Source organism: Chlorocebus sabaeus, chromosome 7, assembly GCF_047675955.1.
Source record: "Chlorocebus sabaeus isolate Y175 chromosome 7, mChlSab1.0.hap1, whole genome shotgun sequence".
Lineage (NCBI taxonomy): Eukaryota > Metazoa > Chordata > Mammalia > Primates > Cercopithecidae > Chlorocebus > Chlorocebus sabaeus.
The window spans coordinates 4798434-4826263 of NC_132910.1; the positions used below are offsets into that span (position 1 = coordinate 4798434).

Here is a 27830-nt window from a genome sequence, read left to right on the forward strand (position 1 = left end):
TTATTGTTTGTTTCACAGATGAGAACACTAAGATTCATGGAAGTAATTTACCTGAGAATACTAAAACAACAACAGAGCATAATTTCAGATTTTAAGTACATTGAATGTGGACAGACGTTGGCGGTTAAGCAGCAATCACCTTCTCTTCAGAGCGGGAAAGGATTATAAGTAACAGTCTCATATTTAACTAAAATCATGGTATATATAAATATAAATAAACACACACACACAGACACACACACATATATAAAACTACTCCAGGTCTTCTTCTAAGAAAGGCTATATATTTATTTAAGTATTACAAAATCACATCACACATTCTTCAGTGTCATGCAATCCTCTAATCACTGCTTATACTAGTGGTGATCAAAATGATCCAGAGTACCTGTTCTCATGGAGATTTCACAACAGTAATGAGAAATGTACACTAAAAATCTTAATAGACATAAGTAGTTTCAGATATAAAGACCAAAAACAGGGAAGTGGGGAAACAATAACATGGAGAAAATACTAGGATCTGCTCCATCTGGTAGTATTTTTATGAGATTTTTAGGGTGTTGCTTTTCTGGCCGGAAACCTGTGGCTAGTGATGCCTTTGCCTGAGTTTTCCTTGGGCCTGCTGGGCTCATTCTGCCCACTCAGCTTGGCAGGCTGCACTCAGCTCATGCTACTGGCCTGCATCCCACACTTCCAAGGGAAACTGAAGTCAGGTGTGGACTGACAAGGAGTGTGTGAGTGGGTGTTGAATCAGGCCACTGCACAGTCAGAATGCTGGCTCCTGCCACAGGGTGGGCACCTCCAGGTGCCAGCATGGGTGTTAGCTCTCTGTGAGGCTGCAGTTGGACCAGGCGCACCACAAGTTGCTTCCCCAGCTGTCACTGGCGGGGGGCGGCGGGGAATGTGGTGGCACCCAGAGGCTTAGGAATGCCAGGAACCACAGGGCCCAAAAAGGGAGTCACAGACCTGGCTCTGGAAGCTCCCAGGTCTGGGTTCCCTAAAGGCTGCAGCTTTTCTCTCCTTCTCTTCACCTGCAACATGGCAAGAAAGGCATGTTTCAAGTTCCCTTTTTTTTTTTTTTTTTTTTGTGGAGTTTTACTCTTGTCACCCAGGCTGGAGTGCAATGGTATCATCTCAGCTCACTGAAACCTCACCTCTGCCTCCCAGGTTCAAGTGATTCTCCTGCCTCAGCCTCCCAAGTAGCTAGGATTACAGGCCTGTGTTGCCACTCCCAGCTTTTTTTTTATTTTTTTTTATTTTTTGTAGAGATGGGTTTTTGTTTAGGCTGGTCTCAAATCCTGACCTCAGGTGATCCACACACCTCAACTTCCCAAAGTGCTGAGATTACAGGTGTTAGCTACCTCACCTTCAGCCTTCGTAATATTTGGTGGGTCTTGAGTTCTTTCTTGTCTGGCAAACAGCAAGAATGTAGTATGAAGACAAGTGGAGGGTGGGCAAGATGAAGAGGAGCTTTATTGAGCAGTAAAACAGCTCAGAGAAAACCCATAGGGAGAAGCTCATTTCTGCCGCCAGGGTGTCCCAACAAGTAAGTGTTCAGTTCTTAGCAGAGCAGAGACCCTGGAGTGGGAAGCTCCTCTCCATGGGCAGGTTGTCTCATCATCTCTGCAGCTCTCAGCAGAGAGGAGGTGCTGGAATGGGTTATTCCTCTCTGCAGGCAGGTCATCCTGTTGTCTTCCAAGCTCTCAGCAGAGAGGAGGCCCTGGAATGGGTTGTTCCTCTCTGCAACTGGTAGTTCCTGCCTCTGCTCAGCAATGCCTGAGCCTGGGGCTTTTATGGGCCTCAGAGGGAAGGAAGTATATGGGCAACCAAGGAAAGGCCCAGAAAAGGCACCACAAGTTCACACTCCAGTTTGTGAGAGTGGCAGCCAGGTCCCCATCCTTCAAGCACTTCCTGGCCTGAAGATGGGGCCTTACCAGGAACTGGCCACTTCTGCCCAGGAGCCTGTCTGCTTCTTACGGCTGTTTATGGTGCTCAGGCTGTTCATGCAAAGGGGCATCTACAGGCCACTGCCAAGCTGCCCTTAGCACCCCTTTGGCTTCTCTCCCTTGATTGTCAGTGCCCAAAGTCCAGAGGGGGCTGAAGCAGCAGGCAGGAGGGGTCTGGTGTGTCAGCACTGCTCCAAGTGTGTACAAACCCAGATTGGCTGTCACAGTGCCCAGGCTTGGTCCCAACTTTGCTCCGAAATTGGAGTGGGCACTGACAGCAGAGAGAAGCCAGACAGCTGGAGCAGACACTTCCAAGCCTGTGAAGGCAGTGAGGCCTCCCCAGACCTCTGAGAGTGCAGAGATTCCTGGGCCTGCGGCCATGATTTGGGTGGCTGCAGCTGTGTCCGGTGGGGTGATTGTCCTGCCTGCTCCATGGAGTGAGAGGCTGGGGCCGCAGTTTGGATGGCTGCAGCAGAACCCAGGGAACTCCTGCCCCTACTCATAAGGGGTGAGACTCCCACTTGTGGGTGGCTTCTGCCAGCTCGATGGAGCATGCAGTCCTGGCCTCACCTCCCTACTGCAGCTGGCGTGATGGCAACAACCTCTACAGATGACCTGCTACTGCCATCAGTATCAGGAAAATTCTCTCTGTATAGAGTCATTCAGTAACTCAGAAAGTCAAATAGTTGAGTAAAATGAAGTTTACAGTTGCCAATAGTGAGACCAAGAGAGAACAGGGCAAAGTAGGTCTGTTCCTCAGGTTGTGATTTGTTATGGATCCTAGAATTGAGTACAGAATAGCATGGAATTTAGGAGAAATGAGAAATTTATGATAGTGAAAATAGTAGAAGAATTCTTGGAAAATCAAATAATATTTTAGAGAGAATTATTAGTGTAAATCAGCAGAAAGGAGAGACGGTGATTCTGAGAAGATATTTGAAATCTCTATTTTGGGCGTAGTGCATTTCTTAGTGTAAGACTCTGGGAAAGAATTGCAGAGCAGAGAATCTTCAGATTTGAGTACATCAAGGACCTAAAGGGCAGAAAATTAAAGTGATATTAAAATCACCAACATTGATAAGTAAGTAGTGGAGGAGAGGATGTTCTCTGCTAAGAAGATCAGTGATTTATGTGGAAAGAACATTAGAGATAGCAATTAGAATAAACAATATTAGATAGTAAAGTCTAGTGATATGCATTCCACAAGGAAAATGGAAAACAAATGTTTTTAAAGCAGCATTTAATAAGAAAAAGGACTCCTAATACTCTTTCTGACAATCATGTGAGTTTATTATGAAGTATAAATACCAGTTGTAGAAGAGGAAGAGAAGTTTCATATTATAGCAGAACAATGAAGGAATATCTGGAGTGGAATTTGATGATTTAGAAGACAGGCCATGAGTACCCTAAAGCAGCAGTCCCCAACCTTTTTGGCACCAGGGACCAGTTTCGTGGAAGGCAATTTCTCCACACACTGAAGGTGGTAGGGAGTGGTTTCAGGGTGATTCAAGCACATTGCATTTATTTTGCACTTTATTTCTATCATCATGACGTTGTAATATATAATGAAATAATTATGCAGTTCACCAAAATGTAGAATCAGTGGCAGTCCTGAGCTTGTTTTCCTAAAACTAAACAGTCTCCTCTTGGGGTGATGGGAGATAGTGACCATCAGGCATTAGATTCTCATAAGGAGCATGCAACCTAGATTCCTCTCATGCGCAGTTCACAATAGTGCTGCTATGAGAATCTAATGCTGCCACTGATCTCACAGGAGCCAGAGCTCAGCTGGTAATGTGAGCAATGGGGAATGGCTGTTAACACCGATGAGACTTCGCTCACATGCCCACCACTCACCACCTGCTGTGCAGCCAGGTTCCTAACACGCCATGTACCAGGACCGGTCTGTGGCCCAGGGGTTGGAGATCCCTGCCTTAAAGTATACTGGAAAATCTCAGAAGGTATGAAGAGGTGGACAATCGAGTCTGATTAGTGTTTCTGCAAAGTAAAATTGGGAGGAGTGTCACTGAGGTAAAGAATCCTCTGGGAGACTTGCATAGCAGATATTATCTAATGTATATGGGGACATAGATATGATGACCAATCTTGCTTCTTCTTTAGATGATGGTGGGTAATTCAGTGAGCAAACTGGTTACAAATTTTAACCAGTGAGAATAAAGAAATAGTTTGGTTGCAATCTGTATGTCCCTCTTCCTGTCCCACATAATTCTTGCTTTGTGCTTTGTATCACAAATAACCAACTTGTTGCTTTATGCATCCTTCCTTCATCCTATGTTTTATTGTATAATTCAGAGTTTTTGTGCAACTTTAAAATTTTCCATTTCTAGAAGCCTGTCTTTGTTTTCCTATAGAAACTTTCTTCTGCAGTTGCTGATTATATTGTGTTAGAACATTCTATCTTTCTTATTTGAGTACTTGGTAATAGTAAACTCTTTAGCAGTTGCATTGTTTTTCAAGGTCAGCAAAATTATACACATTGATTGCTGCTGGTTTGAATGTTAAACACATTTAGTTGTTGAGGATGAGAGCAGAAACAGTTTTCTCATTTTTCAGATAGATAAACACTATCATACATCTCATACTAAACCATTAAATGTCTCACTGGCATCCTTGGTTTCATTCTGGCTTGATCACTTAATTATGTAGGTAGCATTTACAAGACTGCAAAGAAATGGTTTACAGAGAATAAAATGATCCATTTAATTCCAGTGAAGTACTATACTGAATGAATCATTTTTAACAAAATAAATCCAGCTAATTTAGCTATTAAATCAGTAGCCAGTAACTTTAACACATCAAGGAGGAGTTTTGGCTAATATTTGATGTTTATTTCTTAAGAAGAAATACAAGAATTCATGTACCTGCCCCTTTTCTTGGATCTGTAGGCTTCCACTGTTTAGAAGGAGTATAACAATTCTAGTAAAATAAGATATTCAAAGTGATAATGCAATTTACATAGGACATTCTCTCATGCCATGACACTTCCTATGTAACATTCCATTCCCCAGTTAATACTTCCTATTCCTTAATTTTGTTTCGCACATTCTTCCTAATTTTTCAGGATGGTTTAAAGCCAAAGAATACTTCTCATTTTGTATATTATGGTTGTATATACTTTTTGTATAAGCACATACATTATTAGTGGCACTATAATCATATTGTATATAATCAAATTACAAGATATTCTGCTTTTTTATATAGAATTATCCATATGCATGGCAGAATTTTACTCAATATTGTTTTATTTATCTCATCCCTTTCTCTTGAAATCAATTTCTTTTTCTCAAATTGGTCCTTTAGATGTTAATCTAATGATAGAAAGAAGTGTTCTATTGACAGTAAGACTTGTTAGTCTAATTAAACTTGTCCTTATTTTACATTTTATTTCAATAGTGTTTTATTTAAAAGCTACTTGGCCAATATCTTATATTGCTCTTTAGAACTCTTCTATTAGTTTAATTGCCATTTATTTGTTGGTAATATTCATGACATTTTTAAAATTTTTTTAATCTGTCTTTTAAAAATATTTTTCTATTATTGTTTCAAACATTTTAATAATTATATACTTACATCTGGTTTTCATTAAATATATATTCAGTATATATGTCTTGTCATCATACATGTCTTTAATTATATATATCAATATATGCATATGTATACATTTTATTTTATATATATGTATGTAGCTATTTACAGTAATTCTTTAATATTTATCTTGATATATTTTGCCAGTGTTGGAAAACCCTCAGCCATTATATCATTCAATATATAGATTTTTTACTTTTCTTTAACTTTTTTATTCTCACATGTCATTTTCACATATATTAGAATGATGTAGTTTTTCATTGGTCGTCATGTATATATCATATACCTTTCCCATTTCACATATTTATCTCTCTTTGCTTTAGTTGGGATATTTTCTTCCAACTTCCAGTTCACTATTTTTCTCTCTACCATGAGATGGTATTTCATAAACCCATTTACTATACTTTACAGTTCCAAAATGTCTGTGTTTCTTTCTATAGTTTCCAGATTTCCAGGCAAATAATTCTGTCTTGTATTTTATGTTTATATCAATCATAGTTATTCTTAATTGTGTATGAAAACTTCATCTGAATTGTTGGTGACATTCTATAATACCTTTTAATTTCCCCCTGGTTTTTCATCATGTCTTGTCTTCTAGCATTCTTTGTTATATTTTATTGAGACCTAGTATTATATATGAAAAAAAATTAGAGGTAACTATATGGTCTGAATAAAGAAGCGATCTCCTTCCAGAGAAGATTTACATTTGCCTCTGCCAGCAGTCAGGCTGGACTTTGGAGGTTACAGATCACTTTAATTCAAACAGGGATGGAGATGACTCAAAATTGGGCTTAATTTCCTTTAAGAATTGATTGATTTCTGATTCATCCTTATTTAAGGGTAATGACTGAAATTGTGAACTTTTACCAGAGTTTTTCTTTGTGCATAAAGTTTGATTTTTGTCCCATTAGGCTCATAGGTGTGTGAAAAGTCCTGCTCAGCTTCCTCGCCTCTTAGCTCCTTCTTCCAATATAAACAGATACCTTAGGGGAATGGAGCTGTAGTTGCTGGACTCAGCTCTCTGAGCATCCTCTGTCTCCCAGATCTTGGTTCCCGAATTATTTTTAATTTTCTTAACAACTCTGTGGAAATTTTGATAAAATATTTTCTCATACTTTTTCAGTTGTTCGCAGCAGGAGGGATGGATGAGATGGAATATGTGGTTTGTCATTGCAATTAATGGACTTTTTTGCTTATTGTTGTATATGCCTGTGAACATATTTAATTTTGGTCCCTATTTCTTTTAATCTATCTTTCATATTTTCTTAATCCCTTTATCTTTCTGCTTTCTGAGCAGTTTCTTCAGGCTCATCCTTTCATTGACTAATTCTTCTGTTTGTTCTGCATGACTACACCATTATTCCATTACATTTTAATCATAAGGTACAAAAGGTTTTATTTCAATGCATTTTATTTGATCTTTTCTCAAAAAAAGCCTGTAGGTTTTTTTGCAGTTCTAATATTTTTTATTCTTTAAAAAAAAAATCTTCCAATCATCTTTAAGTGATTTAGGTGACTTTCTATGAGATTCCATATTTCTGATGTTCTCTGGAGTTAATCTTATTATTTATCATGTCCCTGCACACTTTCTAAAGGTGGATTAGTTTTTATATGATTCTTAAAACTTAAATTGTAAGTTTATCTACTTGAGGGTTTTAAGCTGCGTTACCTAAACTGAATGGATGGTCTTGCACTAGGTTATTTTTTCTAGGACCAGGTGTCCCAGAAGTATTACAGCTTCAGACCACCATTAGTGGAACACTACTAAAGTTTCAATGACCTAACAATAATATTATAATATATACTTGAGCATCAAAACTTAATATGGCACCAGTGGCTGTTTACAAATTCTCAAGGGATATATATTTTCTATCTTTGAACAGGCAGAGATTGACATATTTTACCTGTATTGGAGGTGAATTTCTTTCTAATTTTCTCTTTCAATTAAAGATGTTTATTTGTGCATAGGAATCACAAGTACCGGCCTAGGGCTTTATGCAGATTCCCAATGTGCAAGAAAACCAAAGAAATTGTGTGAACCCCAAAACTTACTGAATTATTTCTCAGGTTCTTGATTATTTCCTATCATTGGATTTTCCTTTTTTTGTCTTGGGATCTCTATGCATGAAAGTTATATTTTATCTAGGAATACTAGTTATATGCAGTGTCTATATTGCCAGAAACAAAATATGTTCATTCTTCAGGATGTGGTATTTTTTTAGAATAGAATTGTCATTCTTATTGTATTGACTGCATGCTTCAAATTTAGTTAATAACAAATATAATTCTGTTTTTCTTGACAACTTAAATGTTTTCTCCCATTAATCACTTTATTTGGGGTGAGGATCAACTGTGGTCTAATATGCATTCAGTGGTAGTCACCTTTATTATTTCTTTCTATGGGATAAAGTTTGGTGATTAATTAAACTTTTATTTGGGGTAGAGACAGAGTCTCATTATATTGCCCAGGCTGGTCTTGAACTCCAAGGGTCAAGTATTCTTCCAGTCTTGGTCTCCCAAAATGTTGGGATTACAGGTGTGAACCATCACGCTCAGCTAATTAATTAGAATTTATCATTAATGAACATCTTTTTTACTTGAGATATATTTTACTCCTATTATAATTTTAACACCACCCTACAGGTTATCAACATTTGAGCTTTTGATCAATATTGAATTAAATTTCCACATGAGCAATGACCATATATATTCTGTCAATCATTAAGTATCCTTAAGAGGTAGTTAATGTTCAGTTCCAAACAAGAGATTTGTAAGGTCTTAAAATTACAAAAGACATCATTTAATTCATTTTAGTGCTCATATTTCAGAAAATAAACTGGCAGGTTTTATCTCTGTAAATCTGTTAAGACTTCCAGACACTTCACAGTTGTTCGAACATTGTTGCATTCAATGCATAATCAGGTGTTGCTAAGCAGCACGTTATAACTTTATTATTTTAGGTATCATATAAATATATTTTGGTTACTTTAACCCATGATGGGTGTTTCTCTGATTTTTTCCTCATTTTTAGTTTCTCCTTTTTCTCTTTCCTCAACAGTCTAGTAAAATAGTAAAGTAGAACCCTCAGTTTTCCCTTATAAAATAGAATAATAATTTTATGTATTCTTCTGTGGGCTTTAAATATTTATTGTACTATATTCAATCTTTCAAATATTTGTTCTTTAAAAAGTACTAATAATTGAGTATATTAATTTGACTTCATATCATGACTCTATTTGGGGTATTTATTATTATTGTAAATGCATTGAAAAGTTGTAATCAAAGCAATATAATTTTTAACAAAATAAAATTATTTGGCTATGGAAAGTCATGGAATTTTGTTTTGATTTATCAGTTTTAGGAAAATAACATATTTTCTAGATAGTTAAATTTATTTCAGTGTATGCATTTACAATACCCACACATAATAGACTTTAGAAGGTAAAAGATACAATATATTCTTAAAATTACCCACTTTTATTTTTCATCTGACCTTCCTCTTTTCTTTCACCTAGTAATATATTACCTCCTAATAGAGGCTCTGTCCATGGTTTCTCATTTCCATGAAGTACACTTATGCCTTTCTAGTCCTGAGTCATCTCTGCTTTCTCCCATGAATGTTTTGGGGGAAAAAAAAAAAAAAAAAAGAAGAAGTTAATTGTGGAAAATTCCTTTAAAAATACTCTTTTTAAAAATTTATTATATACGTGGTAAATTTGTTTAAACTTTAAACAAATTGTTTAAAGAAGCAAACTTTTAATGGAGAATTTAAAACGATGGTATAGAATTTATTTTAAGATAAAGTCATATTCTGATAATTGTGAATCAACTCTTCGTTATGGCGTGTATAATAAAGATGATTTGATTTTTCTATAGAGATAGAATTATTTAGTGTCCTCTTTATTCCTAATGGTAGTGTAAAGAGAAAATTTCAAGTGATGTTTCTGCTATGACCAATAAACTCATAATATTAAAAGTCAATGACACATGTAATTCCGATAGACATCTTAGTATTTACTCTTGATAGAGAAAATAACCCAATTTCAGGTGCAAATATTAGACAAATTTTAAATGAGATTAAAGTCCCCAATTTTAAATGAAATATGTTCAAGCTTTTTATTGATGAAAAACTTACATAGACTGAAGTGCACAATTCATAGCTCGTACTACTTGATGTATGTCCAAAACCTGAACACACCTATGTAACAAGTCCAAAGATCAAAAAGCAAAAATTTACCACTTTTAAAGCTTTCTTCGTGCTTTCTCTCAGTCACTCTCCATCATTATTGGTCAGCACCCTATAAAAGATAACCACTATTTCTATTTCTGGCACTAGATAACTTATTTCATTTACTTCCTAGATCTAAATTGTCTTCCCATGGAAACAGTTAGTTTTATAAGTGATAGTTACACTTTTTCTGACAATTAAATGTTATTTCTCTTTGAATAGGTCCAAAGTGGTACCCTTCTCGAGTTGGTCTGCAGCTAGAATGTGGTAAGCAGCATTTTTCACTGATGTGTTTATTTAATTTAGAATCATTTTTCTATTTTCAAAAGCTGACATTCACTTATCACTTAGTAAATATATAAATATTAGTATATTTAATTGACTCTCCTAACAAACTAGAGCTCCACTTTTATAAATGAATAATTTAGTCTTAAAGAGGTATTTTTTACATATTCACTGTCCGTGAGTTTTAGAAGCAGATTCTGAAACTAAAATATTTTTGTCTGTGAAGCTTTCACTGGTCACCTTCTCATTCTACTGCCCCACCACATATTTTTAAGGTTAATGCTTATTTTTTTCATTTTTTTTTCTTTTTCTTTTTGCTGTTATAAAGCAGAATAAGTGACATAAGGAACAAAATTAATGAATTTGGAGAAGAAGCGTTATGCCCTGTTAAACCTCAAGTTTCTCAGATTTTTAAACCCTATGATCTCAAGAAATTTATCAATAAATGCACTTAAAAATGGCTCCTAGCAATAATTACTGCTACTGACACTACATCGACTTTATATTAAAATTGGAATTTTAAATTTTAATGAAAGCTGTGGGTAGCATGTACTTTTTTCAGGATAGAGTGCTGATACTTAGTAAAAGTCTTCGATAGTAAATCTGTAGGAGGTACCTCTTAAGGAATTTCAATCTCTCTATTTTTCATAAATGATTAGTTGATTTTTTGTTTCTATTGTTTTTCCTAATATGTAGATTGTCCTCTCTCAGGTATTACATGCACTTAAAGACAAATGATTATTTTGTTGAGTCTCTCAAAACTATTATGAGTGTTTTCATTGCTGTCTTAAACATTTAATCTTTCTCTGAGACCTGTGTGTTCAAAACAAACAACTATGCAAGATTTCTAGAAGCCACACTTTTTTGATTCTCTCAAATTTATTTTTGCTCAAATATTCAAGACAAATTCCCAACTACCTAAAGTTTAAGGAAAAAAAAAACATTATTGTCTCTTTTTTTTTTTTTTTTTTTTTTTTTTGCCTTCATAGGGCCTAGCACATTTCAGCACATAAATGCCTTTCAATACATGGATGTTGACATATACAAAATGAAATTGACTCTTACCCAAAGAAGCCTCAAAGAATGTCACACACAACATTGTCAAATGTAACTTCCATTTGAAGGACACTATAAAAGACTGATAAATTTCTGTTAGTTCAGTGTTCTGGTGAATATGACATATTCCTTTTCTCCCAAATTTATTTACCTAGTTGAGTGTACCAGGGTGGGATATGAGATGAGTAAAATGTAGTTGTCTACGTGTCCTTAAAAAGGAATGTAATAATGTATTTGAAAAAAGAATCAATTGATTTAGTGAGATATGGTGCAAAGAAATCAAAATACAAAGCTCACTTGGATTGATTCAGATTTTTACATTTGATTGACTCTCTCATAGTTACTTGCCTACAGGGTCTTCTTTTATGTTGCAGAACTAAAAAAAACACTTAAATCATTTTTAAAGTGTTAGAGTTCATATGTTTATAATGCATACGATGATTGGCACAGGCTAGTTGCTCCATCAGTCTTAGTCATAACTATTAATATTAAGAAGAAAAAAAAGACAATACAAAAAAAAAGCAAGGTCTTAATATTTATACATGTTTGCTCACAAAATATACTTACTAGAATCATGGATCTTATATGAATATTAGAGACTTCTATAGTTTCCTCACAAAAAAAGAAATATTTAAAACACAAATAAAATAACAAGCATTGTTTTTCATGGGTAAAATTTTAACCAATTCTTCAGCTTTGTGTCTCTGCTGAGCTGTGCTATATTTAGCTGAACTTGGCTAGGTTCATGCATGCAGCTGCAGTGAGCTCCTGGGCTGTTAGGGAATGATTGGTCTACAATAACCACAACTTTCATGAAATTCCCTTTGTTCTATGTGGTCTCTCACCTCTCAGCAAAATAGTTTGGACTTACTCACAAGCTGGGAGTAGTGGTATAAAAATGAGCAGAGATACTAAAGAATTGTTGAAGCCCAGGTTTGGAACTAGTAAATGATCGTTTGTCCCACAAGTCACTAGTTAGCCCATATTCGAGGAGTGGGAATATAAGGACAGCTATCACTGAGAAGAACTACAAGGTCATACTGTATAGGGTGTAGATATGGTGAAGAATTTCAGCTATTTTTACAATAAATCTGTCATATAATCTGGTAAGTAAAACGTTTTGTAGCTTCCTACTTTTATTCATATGCTTTATAATGTCCTGGAAGACTGGGTAAAATTTCTAATGTTTAAAATCATTGGATTTCTACATAGAAAATATAGATTTTTTTCCATCACTGTTTCCAAGCAATACATTAAAGCTCCATCCACATCCTTTATACAATAGTCTTGACAAACCACTAGGTTTGTGGTTGGTTGTGTACCCCAGTTCCAGGCCCATACTTGGGAGGGACTATCGAAAGACTGGGTTGTGCTTGTGTTAATTTGGTCAGGAAATTCAGGGCCCTTAAGTGACTGAAGCATGATCTAGAAAAATACGTCATGGGATTTAGTTAGGCATGTCCTGTCCTCTTGGCCCCACACATTCCTCTCCCTTTGATAAAGGACGTAATCATGGAAAGCCAAGGACAATGGTCCCTTTTTCTTGAGTCTGAGTGCTATGATTAATGATACATCTAGGTTCTGTCAAGTTGTTTTTTCAAAATCTCATATTGATGGGACTATATTTTAAAAATAGGATGCCAATCTCTGTTCTTTGAAGTTGGCAAGGATGATAGAAGGGTAGAAACTAACCCCTTTTCTAAGTGTGCTAATGTAATTGGAAATATATTTTCAGCACACTTTCAAGTGATACAAAGCCAGTTGAATTTTTTGTCCATATTAGCATTTTCTTGTTCTTATACATAATTGTCATAATAGTACTGATAATTTTGATATCAAAGTCTTCACTTTGATCCATATTGCAAAAATTTTCTATCACTATGTAACAAATTTGCACAAATTTAGCAGTCTAAAAAATCTATCATTTATTAGATTGAAGCCATATTATGGCTTGATTCTCTGATTAGGATATTATAAGACTGGAATCAGAGTGTTGACTGTACTGAATTCTCATGTGAAGACTCTTGACAAAAAGCCACTTCCATCTTCTTTTGTGTTATTGGAAGAGTTTGTGTTGGAAATGCTTGTTCCCAGGTGCCACAAAGAAATAGCACTCGAATATAAATTTAATTCTTTCAGCAAGGCAATTTTTACTTTCTGCAGAAAGGGTGCTCATCATAGATGGAATAATGGCAACAGCACCTTTTTGCATTTTATGTTTGTTTGTTTGTTTGGTCTTTGCAGTTGCATGAGAGAAGTTCCTGTGTTCTTGCTGGCTGTCACTTCCTAGAGACTGCTGTCTTTTCTCAAAGGCCACCTGTACCCTTGACACTGACCTTCTCCATCTTCAAGCCAACAATAGCACAGTGAATCTTCCCAATGTATTGAATCTCTGAATTCCTCGGTCTCTGATTTCTGCACACAGATTGTAAAAATTCATGAAATAAATCAGGACTACCTAGATAATCTCATTTTTAAAAACCATGCAATATATTTAATCAACAGAGTAACAGCCTATCATATGTAGAACTTCAGGGATTATACAGGGACCAGAAATCCTGAGAATTATCTAAGAAATCTGCCTACCACACATGTGTTCTTAGGAAAACACAGGACTATGTTCACATTTTCAAAGCAATACAAAATTATCTTTATATGTAATTACATATATATGTATTTTATAAATAGTAATCAATTTAAATGAAATTTCTAAAATATAACTATAAAATGGTTTTCAATAAGCACCCAAAGAACCATATACATTAATATGACCACCTAAATTATCTGGCCGTTAAAAGTGAATTTATCAAATTTCTGCCTTCAAATGTAACATACAATAATTGTATATTTTCCTTTCCTTTTAAAAGTCCTTTAATTATAAACGTAAGTAAATATCCTGGATTCTGAAAGATCATCTAATGGTAGATGCAAATTAGCATTTTCTTATTTATTTCAAAAATAGAGACTGGAATGATGCCTTTTAATGATGTAGATAATATAAATCACAAATAACTTATGTTAAGTATAACAATAATAATAATAACAATAATAGGATTATATTTGAGAGATTAATCCATTTTGGTATATGAGCTCTAGTCTACTCACTTTTCTTCCTGCTTGGTATACATTTCTTTAAATAAAGCAAAATATATTTATATCTTATCTTATTAAATAATATTTAAGTTTTTTCAAATATTTTCTTATAAATGGTGCTTAAAAATATATTTTTTTTACTATCTTCCCATATACACATTCCAGACTTGTCTGGCGGTTATTTTTAAGAATGCAGTCAATTATGTTTATTTTACATCTATCTTATGGGTAGCTCCTTTCAGTAATCTTTGCTATATCTTTGTCTTACTATGTCTAAAGCCTGTAATACTGGAAACCTTAGTGTGTTTTCATTCCTTTCTTTCCAGCTTCATCCATGTCCCTACAAAGGACGTGAACTCATTCCTTTCTTTCCATGCTGAATATACAAACAATTTCATCAAGCCGCATGGTTTTAAATGTTAATGACTTTCAAATATCTACACACACTTCTACCTTGCTGCCTATTTGTTGATTCTTTCTTGAATGTCTAAAAGATACCACACACTTAAAATACCTTAAAGACTCTTAATTTTTACCCTCATATCTTGCTTTTGCTGTAGTCTTCTTCTTGTCAGTTAATGACCATTACAATGCACTTAAGTACTCGGGCCAAAAATCTAACTGTCTTTACCTCACTGAATCCTCTCTTCTCAATCAGTTTATTAAGAAGTTGAATCCAGACTATGTTCAAAATATATTTACAATTGATACATTTTAACATTTTCACCAATACCACCTTAATCCCAACAAAAGATCAGCTCCAGCTGGATTAATTTTAAATGTCTCCTAAATAATCACCTCGCTTCCCTTCTTTCTACTTTTCACACAGCATTCAGAATATATTTTAAAAAGATAAATTATGCTATTCTCCTGGTGTTTTGGAGGGACCATTCATCTTTCCACCTCTAATTTATACTATTATAAAATCATTTAGAAATTAGTTGAGATGTCGTTGTACTAACACTCGAAATTATACTTTTTGTTGTTTTGTTTTGTTTTCATTTTGAGGCAGGGTCTCACTTTGTCGCCCAGACTGGAGTGCAGTGAAGCAACCACAGTTCACTACAGCCTTGACCTCCCTGGCTCAAGCAATCCTTCCACCTCAGTCGCCTGAATTGCTGGGTCTACAGGCACACAGCACCAAGGCTGGCTAATTTTTTTCTTTTTTTCTTTTTTTTTTTTTGTAGAGACAGGGTTTCCCCATGTCACTAAGATGGCTGGAACTCCTGGGCTCAAGCGATCTGCTCACCTCAGCTCGACAAAATGTTGAGATTACAGATAGGAGCCTTCACACCCGTCCTAAAATTATACTTTAAAAAAATCCTGTATGTTATTTGTTTAGGTCCTAATATGACATGTTCTCAGAAATAATAAGATAGTAACTAATGGTAGACTAAATTTTGGTTAGATGATATTGGGAAACCACTGTGCATTTGATAAGTTGCTAGATATATGTTACAAAATGGCATTGTTCACATTTTGTTTTACTTTGAAGATTTCTTTTACATTGTAATTTCCATATTAAATTAATTGCTAGCTTTTACTGATTTTACATTAAGAAATTATTTATCATTATGCTAAGAAATTGTATTAAAGTAACATTTTCTTGTTGTTTTTATTTTAGGTGGGCCTTTTTTGAAGGACTACATTACCACTCAAAGTATTGCAGCTTCCTCCATTGTCACACTGTATGCTACAGATCTAGGTCAACAAGTCAGGTGGACCACAGTAAGTGTCAATTTGAAATGTAACATACATGCCTCACATTTTGCTCTAAATAGTTCATTGACAGACTATTTCTATCAAATAAACTCATAGTGAAACAAAATGTACTGAATGGTATTTTAAATTTTCTATTCTTACTATGACCAGTGGCCAAAGGTCTACTCAAGTATTGGAGCAATAGAAAACCACAGTTTTGAAAAACAAAGATGAAGTCTGTTTTTGTTGTTGTTGTTGTTGTTGTTGTTGTTGTTGCTGTTGTTTTAAGTGTCAATCCACTCTATGACTGGGAGCTTCAACTTTGTTACCAAAATACCAGGAGTTCGGTCTAGATCCTGCTGCTAACTGCACAGAAAGCCAATGACAGTGATGACAAGTATTGCCAAGGAAGAAGGCTTAATTTGGATGCTGCAACAGAGGAGCTAGGAGCTCAGTCTCAAATCCATCTGCCTGACTAAAACTAGGGATTTATATAGCAGTGAAGAAATGTAACAGTGTGTAAGAAAACAGGTACTAGGGAGGGACAAGGAGGCATCTGGTGGGGTGATGTGATGAGTTTCAATTCTTTGATACTCTTTTGAGAGGGCTGAAGGTTCTTTCCTGAGGAATGAACTTAGGTAGAACAGATACAAGTTTCAAACTTTAACAGTAATAAGGGTCAATTTCTACATTTATCCAAAAAGAACTGTCTATGGGACTATTGGGCTGGTTTCATCTGCTCTGCCTATGCTTTGTTATTTACACGGTATCTCTTTACCTTTTCCTTCTAGTAATCTAGGGACATCACAGACTTTTTTGACACTGGAGAGAAGAGTATAGAATATACAGTTAAAAAGGAGGTTCTCAGTCAGAGAAACAAACTTTTGGCAACTGACCATGAAAAAGTAAACTTCTTTCAGCCTGTGAAAATGTTCTTTTGGCTGTTTTTGGAGGAAAATAGCAGGTGTTAAAATTATGGTATTTGAAAATGGCATTAGAAGAATGAGGACTACATTGAGAAGACATGGAGGGTTAAGAGGCAGTGAAAATATGTGGTACTAGTGCACAGTATTGAAACACTCATGGGTAATAGAATACATCAATGGAATAGCTTCAACAGCAAAAGGAAATGTTAATATGATATTTAGTAACAGAGGCAGTGAGAGAATTAATAAATAGTTTTGATATACAAAGAATAGTGAGTTCCTTTTCTTTCAATTACATTAAACTTCTGTTATTTGTATTATTTAAACTATGAAAGTTTTTCTTTGCAGTTACATTCCACTCCATATCTGTGATTACCTTTATTCTTTTTCTATTCAAAATGACTTTTATTTTTGCCACAATTAACAATTGACATTACCATTCATAGTGATTTGAGCTGTTTCTTTACAATTAAACAACCAATTTTTGTAAATATTACGAAGGTATGACAATTTATACATTAATATTTAATTGTTAATTTTAATCTAACACAAATTTAATTTTAAATTTATTAATTAAAATATTACTGAATCTGTTAATATTTTCTAACAATCTTTCCTTTTAAGATATATTTTCTGTGTAATTAATTAGTTCTATTTTATGTTTTTACTAAATTGTTGATTTATTTTCCAAAGTATATTGAACTTTTGAGTACTAATTTGTACCACTAAAGTTTGAGTTTAGAATCTTATGAATTCTTGTGAAGCATATTTTAATGTTTAGAAAACAACCTATAGAAGATGCATGCATTTGCAAACAAAGTTTCAATACTGTACTTAAATGTGATGTCTACAGACCTTTGCTTAAAGAGATTTTAGAAAAGAGTGTTTGGTCTTCAAAGGTTAAAATATTCACAGGGTCTTTGTCCACATTTATGACAAAAAGGGAACTCTGTTTACAGAAATTGTGTCAGGGTGAGCAGCATTAAACCATTAAATCATTAGAAATTTCAACTTCATCACTTGCATGAGCACTGAGAAGAAAACACACTAAAGTGGAATTATTTGGCAATTGTACTAGAAAATTATAGTTTATTTGAGAGGAAAATCATTTATGTGACAAAAAGAACTCTGCAAATAGGCTAGATATTTTTAAATCAATCCCATGGATCACACATTCTTTTGCTCCAAATGAGTCGCTCTATTAAATGCTAAAAATATACACATTACATTGAAATTACACCCATTTTGTATCCACTAAACTATACAACAAAAGTAATGTTTTACCACATATGACTTTCTTGTACATTGAAAAATATGAAAATCTGCTCCTATAATAAAACATTTCATAGATTTTTGGGGAAATAATCTATTTAATTTAACAAGGTTAAAATTAAGATGTTAATATTTTTCTCCAACTAACAGTGTGTTACAAAATATTGAGAAAAATCCTGCCTCATTTAACTTACTAAAAACCTTAAGACAAAGGATTAATATGAAAATATAACAATTCTAATTATATGAATGCTGTTGATTAATTCAAGTTATGCAGTTTTCACCATTTTTGTATTAATTCATGTGTGTATGTGTTAACGTGTAATTCTATGCAATTTATCCCTTGTATAAGGTCATGTATCTAACACCAATGTCAAGATAGAGAATTGCTTCATCCTTAAGAAGGAACTTCTTCCTGTTATCTTTGCGTACTTACACATGCTTTTTCCTATCCTGGAGTAACCACTGACATGTTCTTCATCTCCCTCTTTTTGTCATATGGAGAATGCTCTATAAAATGATTTAAACAATATTTTGAGATTGATGTTTATTTTTCTGTAAGCATAATGTCCTTGAAATTCATCCTGATTTTTGTTTGTATCAATAATTGGTTCCTTTACATTGGTGAGTAGTATTCAGTTATATGGATGTAATGGGCTTTGTTTAATCATTTACTCTTTGAATTACATTTGGGTGTTTTTTAGTATTTTGCTATTGCAAATAAACCTGCAATGAATATTAGAGGTATTTGTATGAACTTTTTAAAAAATTTATCTGGGACACAGTGTTGAGTTTTGAGAATTCTTCATATAATTTAGAAACGAGTCCTTATATATGTGGTTTGGAAATATTTTCTCTCATTCTTTAACTTGTCTTCTCATCATCTTAACAGAACTTTTCACTGAAAGAATTGTTTTCAATTTTAATGCAGTCTAATTTATCAAGGTTTTCTTTTAAAGACTGTGCTTTTGCTTTCATATATAAGAATCCTTCAACTAGTTCTATGTCCTGGAGTTTCTCTCCTGTGTTTTCTTATGAGTTTAATAGTTTTATGTTTTACACTTTAATGATAGTCTATTTGTATTTTAAATTCCACATTTTTAATCTCTAAATCTAATTTTCTTCAATTTATCTTATGTGTTCTATAACCCTTTTTTGTCTTTTTTTCTCACCTTATTTTGAATTAATTGTCATGCTCTCTTTTCTATTACCTTTGTGTTATTTTGGTATTTATGTCTTCTATTTTACTAATTGTAGAGGTTATCAAAGATAGTACAGAGTGTACCCTTGAGATATTAAATGCTAATATACATTTTTATATTTGATTTTACTAATGTAAAAATATTTCATAAATATTGAATATAAAGTTGAATGACTTTATATTTGAGCTCCTCCTGACTCATTTTTCATGGTTTTGTTATAATATAATTTTCTATATACATTAAATGCAAATACATTACTAAAATTTTATCTAATAAATACCTTATCCTTTAGACTTATCCTTTTTGCTGCAATTTAGTTATTTCTTCTAATGTTGAGCTTACATCTGGTATACTTCTCCCTGAAGAACATCTTTAGTGTTTTATTGTAGTTCTGTCATTGATGAATTATCTCCATTCTTGTTTATCTTAACATGTCCTTATTAACTTTTATCATTAAAGAACATTTTTACATAAAAATAAGTTTATGTTGGCAGTTCTCTTTTCTTAACTTCACAATATTTTATTGTTTTAATTTCTGAATTCCATTGTTTCTGTTGAAAAGTCAGCTTTACTCCTTTGAAAGTAATGTGTCTTTTCTAAACAATTCTTGTTTGGTTTTGTTATCAGTAATTTGACTATGATATACACAATTATAATTATATTTTTATTTATCTTGCTTTAGTTTTATCTAAGCTGGTGGTTTAGTCTATTCATGCGCACAAACATACATGCATATAATTAGAAAAATTAGCTACCATTATCTATTCAAGTGTCGCTTGTCCATTATTCTCTTTAAATTCTTCTTTTAAATTTTATATTACATTTCATTATTTTTCTTTTCAAAGATTTTACATATCTGAAAATCTCATTTATCTTTCACTTATTTTAACACATAAAAGATAGTTTTTGTTAAAGTTTGTGTCTGATAGTCCTGTCGTGCGCATCTTCAATTTTTTTATTTTTGCTATTTCTCTTGGTTTTGTTCACAGTCTGTTTAGTCTTTATATACCTGCATATTTCTAAATGCGGAAAATTTATGTGAAAAATTTTAATGATAACTGACATCTAGGTGATTTTTATCTTCTTTCAAGTATAAGTTACCATCTTCCAAATGAATGAATTGCATTATTGGATCCAAGTCATTTTGATCCAATTAATAATTGAAATGATTTTAGGGTGAGTTTTAGAATCTGTGGAGACAGTTTTATGAGGCCACCTTCATCCTTTGGAGACGATGAACAACTGTTTTTGTTTTTTCATTCCCAGGCCCCATCAAAAATCTGTTCTTCTTATCAGGTTTATATGAGGCTTCATATGCAAGGTTCAATCTCCTCTCTGGATCCCCCATTTCAAAATTCTTGACCTAGTTCCTCAATGATATTAAATCTCTGAAGACTGAAAAAAACTTTTTAAAATATTTTGATCAGTTTTTCTCACTACACTCATTAGTATTTTGTGTTTGATTTATCTAGAATAGAAATCTCCATTATATGTTATTTATTTGACAAACCACAAAAAAACACTATCTTTATCTGGCATGATACTAATTTCAACAGTATTCATTAAGTACAAAGTGTTATTGCTGTATTACAACTGATAAATGCTTCCAAAACTTTTTGTAACACCCTTATCTTCAGGAGATTAAAGTTAAAACTACTTTATTTTGTTTTCAACAATTCTAAAATATACATTTTTTAACTGCTGATAGCAATTTTAGAAAAGGAGATAGTAAATCCAAAAATGCCCTAATAATGATAGTACTATTTTTTTTCAAGATAAAATGAAATACATTAAGCACAATTTAAGCACATGGACTCTAACCAATTCACAATTGCAGTTTCATTTTTTTTTTAAGCAGAATATTACCTTTTTCAATTTATACATATATCACATTGAAGATTCCACAGAGGTTTCAAAGACTCCCAGTTTCCTTGCTTGCGTAGTACAAATAATGAATTTTGTATTCAAAACAAAAGATTAGTTTAACACAGTTAACTTTTTGAAAGAGAAAATATAAACAGGATTTGATAATGGAAATAAATTGAAATTTCAATACAGTGTTTATCTTCAAAATAAGAAAAAGGTGTATCTGCCTCTTTAGAATATAGAATCTTCAGTAGAATTTTGTATTATGGGGTGGTTTCTAGTCTTTGTAAGTTCTTGTGATGTACATGGTCTGTATATGCCTGCTTATCTGTTTAGTTGATTGTATTTGGTTTTGATTTTGTTTTACTTCCCCTTATTTAGTAGAAAAGACCAGTTCCATTTTCAGAAGACCATATTAATATTTGTCTGTCTAGCCCTCGTTTTCCTCATCTTGAACTATTTTCTGCTTACTTTCTAAGATTAATAAATCATCTTTTCTCCTTTCTTCTATTTGCACTGAAATATTTTTTAATACATTGTCCAAAATTTACTTATCATTCTCTAGTGCTTTCAGGACATATTATTCATAACTCTCCATATTCTAGCAGAAAAATATTCTTTATAAAATATTAATTCTTCTAAAACATATTTTATATACTAGTAGGCTCTCCTGAATTATTTTTGAGGGATGATTGAGATAAGATTATGGTTTAATTTCCTCTCATCCAAAGAAACTTCAGATCTGTGTTAGCATTTTTATTAAGTTAATAAAAAGTGATACTTGGTCCATGTTAACTATTGTTCACAACATTTTATATTCCTGATATATTCTTAGAGAATTTGCTCAAATTTGACTTCACTAGATCAGTTGCTGTTGAAATAATTATTTTATAATTTTTATTGTAGTAAAATAATTACCCTCTTCATTATTCCAGAGTTTTGGCATTCTATCATTACACATTCACAAGTGGCAAACATTTTCTTTATATCTGAATAATGAGGCATTTTGTAAGCCATAAATTACTACAGTCTCTCCTATCAGATTGCTTTTTATAATGAATTGATCAGAAGTTGCATTGTTTTTACTTCTCTCACACAAATCTTTCTTGGCACATGAGAAAATATATATATTTCTAAAAGGCAGAATTGTAACTGAAGAAACCTCCACGTGTAAATTATTATTTATGTATTTGTGTGTAATTACATATATATAACCTTTAAATAATTACACACATATATGTATATGAATATATATGAAACCATGCATATATATTATTCATTCCAACAATCTTCTCAACAGAGATGTGAACATGATTTCTAACTAATGTGCACAGCTAACTGCATTTTTGAGTAAAGGTGCAGAATTAAATTTTTTCTTAAAAAAGTGGTAGCAGATGAAGACAAAATAGTTAATGGCAGTCAACTTTATTATTGTTAAGTTGTATTTTTTTTTCCTCTTTGAAAACTCCAAAGTAAATTACTTTCCCTACTCTGTCTAAATACTTCAGAGGAAATTTAACATGATTTTAGCACTAAAAAATCAAACATTTACCAAATTTAGACCAGTTAGCCAATTAATATTTTGCAATCACTAGGTCTTGTTTTCAATTACCTTTCCAAATATTGTTTGTGTCTCTCTATAGTACAAATACGGTTACCCCCACTCAGCTCAAGCACTCAAACGTTAAATCTTTTAACCACACAACTAGACTAATTAGATTAGTGATATTGCAAATAACGACTTCCTTGGAAGAACCACGGGGAGAAAGCCTAATATATGTATAGTTAATTTAGAATAAAAATAAATATTGAACCTAATAAACTGGTTTATTTCTTCAGATATAGTGAAAAGGAGATTTTATTTTAATAAACAAACCATTATTAATGTATTTTTCTGTGTATTTCCCAGTCCAATACACACTTAATCTTCTGTATAAACTGTCCTTGTCAATAAATTGAATGAGCTAGAGTATCTTTTTTCTTCTTCTTTTTCTCTTTCTTTTCTTCCCTACCTTACCCTCCATGGGCCTGTCAGCTTGAATTCATTGATTTGACTCTACTTCGAATGGAAACAATTCAGTCTTCTCTATTAGCAATTTTATTTTATTTTATTTTATTTTATTTTATTTTATTTTATTTTTTTTTTTTTTTGAGGCGGAGTCTCACTCTGTCACCCAGGCTGGAGTGCAGTGGCCAGATCTCAGCTCACTGCAAGCTCCACCTTCCGGGTTCACGCCATTCTCCTGCCTCAGCCTCCCGAGTAGCTGGGACTACAGGCGCCCGCCATCACGCCCGGCTAGTTTTTTGTATTTTTTAGAGGAGACGGGGTTTCACCGTGTTAACCAGGATGGTCTCGATCTCTTGACCTCGTGATCCGCCCGTCTCGGCCTCCCAAAGTGCTGGGATTACAGGCTTGAGCCACCGCGCCCGGCCCTGCAATATCACTAATCTAGTTAAAAAATAATTCACCTATTTCACCAATTTATGCAATAGGCCAATACTCATAGACACAAATGAACTTTAAAAACATCTATTTTTATTGTTTAATCTAAATCATGTTTTATCTTCAGGTATTTTTGGCTGAATACACAGGACCTCTGCTAATATACCTCCTCTTTTATTTGAGGATCCCATGTATATATGATGGAAAAGAGAGTGCTAGAAGATTACGCCACCCAGTGGTACAGTAAGTGATACACACGGGCACACACACACACACACACACACACACCCATATAACATACACGTTAAGGAGGGAATGAACTAGTAAGCAGGTAAAATATTAATAAAGATTGTTAGTAAATGCGATTAAAGTGGATACAATTTTATGGAAATATATTTTAGATAACCACAAATAGTGTATGTATAGCAGATTCCAGATTTGTAAACTAGAAACTATTAGATATACCTTAAAATAGAGGTACTTTATGTTAATAATGATCACAGCTGTCAAGAGAAATTGGGAAATTCAGAAATATAATTAAAAGAAGTTTACAATTATAAAATCGAGACACCATGTATAGGATATAAAATATAAATGCTTCCCTAAAAATACATTTATTTATTTGGCAATGTTGCATAGGAAATAAATAATGACCTAACTAATGGACAGGAAGAAAAAAGTTTACAAGTTACTTTTTATTTATTTTATTTTATTTTATTATTAGTATTATTTTTTGAGACGGAGTTTCGCTCTGTCACCCAGGCTGGAGTGCAGTGACGTGATCTCGGCTCACTGCAAGCGCAACCTCCGCCTCCCGCGTTCACGCCATTCTCCTACCTCAGCCTCCGGAGTAGCTAGGACTAGAGGTGCCCACCACTACACCCGGCTATTTTTTTCTTTTTCTTTCTTTCTTTCTTTCTTTTTTTTTTTTTTTTTTTTTGTATTCTTAGTAGAGACGGGGTTTCACCGTGTTAGCCAGGGTTGTATCGATCTCCTGACCTCGTGATCCGTCCGCCTTGGCCTCCCAAAGTGTTGGGATTACAGGCATGAGCCACCACGCCTGGCCACAAGTTACTTTTTATAAGTCAAAATCCAAAATTAAATACCATTTTGAAGTATGACCAAAAAAGAGTAAGGCAATAAACAAAGTATTCTATATAATTGTGGTGTTTAGCATATTGTGAAAATCTCTCTTTCTGTAAGAAATACATGCCAAATTAAACCGAAAGAGAATATTTATTCAGGATGCCATAGTGGGATGTGGGAAGGGAAATTTGTTGGGGAAAAAAAAAAAAGACCTGAACAAATTTTACGCATTAAATAAACTCCAAGTGCATTAAGAAGCAAATTGTAAGTATTTAGGTCATGTTGATGCTAAAAGATAGAGAACTAATTTCATCCTAACTTTCTTACTTCAAATCAAGTTTTGCCTACCTTTAATTACAGTCCTTCAGCCACACTGACCTCCTTTCTTGTCCTGATTGGCTACTGTGTTAGTTCGTTCTCATGTTGCTATGAAGAAATACCCAAGACTGAGTAATTTATAAAGAAAAAAAAAAGATTTAATCGACTCACAGTTCCGCAAGGCTGGGAAGGCCTCAAGAAACTTAGTTATGGCAGAAGGTACCTCTTCACATTTTCTTAAGTGAAAGGAATGACCAATTATTTCTAAAAGAGACCATGTATAGGATCGTCTCTTAGCATCATTCTCAAGGGAATTGACTCATATTTGCCATTTATTATTATTATTATTATTTTTGAGACAGGGTCTTGCTCTGTAGCCCAGGCTAGAGTGTAGTGGCTCAATTATGGCTCACTTCAGCCTCACTCTTCAGGGTTCAAGCCATCTTCCCACCTCAGTCCCCCAAGTAACTGAGACTATAAGTGTACACCGTCACAACCAACTAATATTAAAAAAAAAAAAAAAAAAAAGTTTTAGAGATGAAGTCTCATTATGTTGCCCAGGCTGTTCTTGAACTCCTGGGCTCAAGGGATCCTCCAGACTCAGTCTCCCAAAGTGCTAGGATTATAGGCATGCACCATTGCACCAGCCGTACTATTCTTAAACACAAATACAGCATGCTTGGTAGTATCTCAGTGATGAGTGTATTTGTGCCACATTGTTCCCAAATAACAAATACGCAAAGTTTATATAAAGTAATTCCACAGCTGATACACAAACTACTTTTGAAATTTAGGTATCTAGCAGGGATTTAGAAAATAACCACAGGGCTTCTGTTACCTAATATTCAGGATGATGTTGTTTTAAGATGAATTCTTAAATGCCACGTCCAGTTGAAACACATTAAAATGTTGTCTCCAAAATTGCTTTGAATTATATTATAATGTCAAAAGAATTTTCTGCTAAGTTCCTATAGAAGACAGATTTCTATATGTGACCCAACCACCACAAAGTTCTTCAGATCTCTTAGAAACCTCCACACACTGGGACTAAAGGCATATCTCCTGTAGGAACTGTATCCGCATCAAGTATCTTATGAATCTGTTACCTGAACATTTCCTTGTCTTATTCAACAGAAACCAGAAACCTGGTGTAGTGCCATGCCTCCCTTGCTGTTTGTAAAGTTGAAGCAGTGCTTTTCTGTGCTGTGCCCTCATATCCTGAACCTTACTTGATTTAAAATAAATAAGATGTTATCAATATTTTGGTTGGGAAAAAGAATTGGATTCACACCTATTTGTGGTTTCACAGTTAATTTAGCAATCAACAGAAAATAATCAGTATTTGGAAGTTAAACATAATTAAATAGAATAATAATATTTTGAAAGAAAATCAAACTTGGTGCATCACCATGCAGTGAAGTGCATGGTGGCATATATATAAACTAAGTTTCTAGCTGTAGATTCTATGGGGTTTCTATGCTCTCATGGTATAGTGTAAAATAAGTGAATGTACTAACTTAGACAGATCATAGTTTGGACCAAAATTTCTCACTTAGGGCTCTGCTACATTGCTGCTTTTTTATAAAACAAAACAAAAAAATATTATTCAAGAGTTTTTGTAACTACTTCTACAAAAGAACAATAAAATGAAGAGAGATAACAATTTCCTTACCTACTCTGTGTACTCGTACTCACAAGGCAGCTTCTTGTATCTGGACTTTTGCTTTTGTTTGTCTGACGTTCTAGAAAGCTCTTCCCCCAGATATTCACATTTCTTGCTCTCTCACCTTTTTCAGAATTTGTCTACCATTATACTTATAGGTATCACCACCACATAAAACATTTATGTTATATAATAGGTGCAAACTTTTGTTTTTATCAATTTGTGAATAATGATAAATTTGATGCTGACTTAACCAGGTTAGTGTTCATTATTTGTTTTTCTTAAATTCACCCTACTCATACCAGAAGTCATTTCCACTAAAATCAACTCCCAACTAAATAAACTCAATGTCTGATTGTATTATTATGTAGAGTAAATGATATGCTGATTTTTATGCTCAACCTTTACTGGTTAAAGTATGTCATCAGTAGGATGTGGTGTCTCATGCCTGTAATCCTAGCCTGTTGGGAGCCCCAGGCATGTTGATTACTTGAGCCCAGGAGTTTGAGACTAGCCTGGTCAACAAGGTTTAACCCGTTTCTACAAAAAATACAAAAAAAATTAGCCAAGCATGGTGGCATGGGCCTATAGTCTAGTTACTCAGGAAGCTGAGGTGGGAGGATTGCTGGAGCCTGAGAGTTTAAGCCATGATCATGCCAATGCACTGCAGCCTGGACAACACAGCAAGATCCTGTCTCTAAAAACAAAAACAACACACAAAAAGTATGTCATCTTTGATCCGTATTGATTTCTTTAACAGCAACCAAAGTTTTGAGATTTCACATTTTTATGTATAACAAAATAGGTACAAATCTTAATGAAAAATACATTCTTTATAGTATATTCAGAAAAAAACACCACTGTAAATCAATCACATTTTACGTTTACTTTTAAGATAATAATTATATAAAAATGATAAGAAAAAGTGGTAACTTAGAGTACAACACAAACACACACAAAGAGACAAAATATTACAATATTAGGTAGGAAAAAAACAAAACAAAAACAAAGCACAAAGCTACATTATTACTGCACAGAAAATGCAATTTAAACTTTCTCAATCTTAGTGCTTGCTAAAGGACAACCAAACAATTAAAAAGTTATTCTGAATATTATAAAACGTCAAATGCATTCCAAGTAGG

At 33.7% G+C, this 27830-nt stretch overlaps 1 protein-coding gene across 2 annotated transcripts in view; it reads left to right on the forward strand.

Moving 5' to 3' along the window:
* The window catches only part of TECRL (trans-2,3-enoyl-CoA reductase like), a 121926-nt gene that overhangs the window by 62275 nt on the left and 31821 nt on the right, over nt 1-27830 (forward strand). For both annotated transcript variants that reach the window (XM_007998595.3, XM_073017806.1), the window contains exons 3-5: nt 10000-10044; nt 15836-15939; nt 23749-23864. In XM_007998595.3, coding sequence (XP_007996786.1) covers nt 10000-10044; nt 15836-15939; nt 23749-23864 — 265 coding nt within the window. The remainder of the gene's footprint in view (nt 1-9999; nt 10045-15835; nt 15940-23748; nt 23865-27830) is intronic.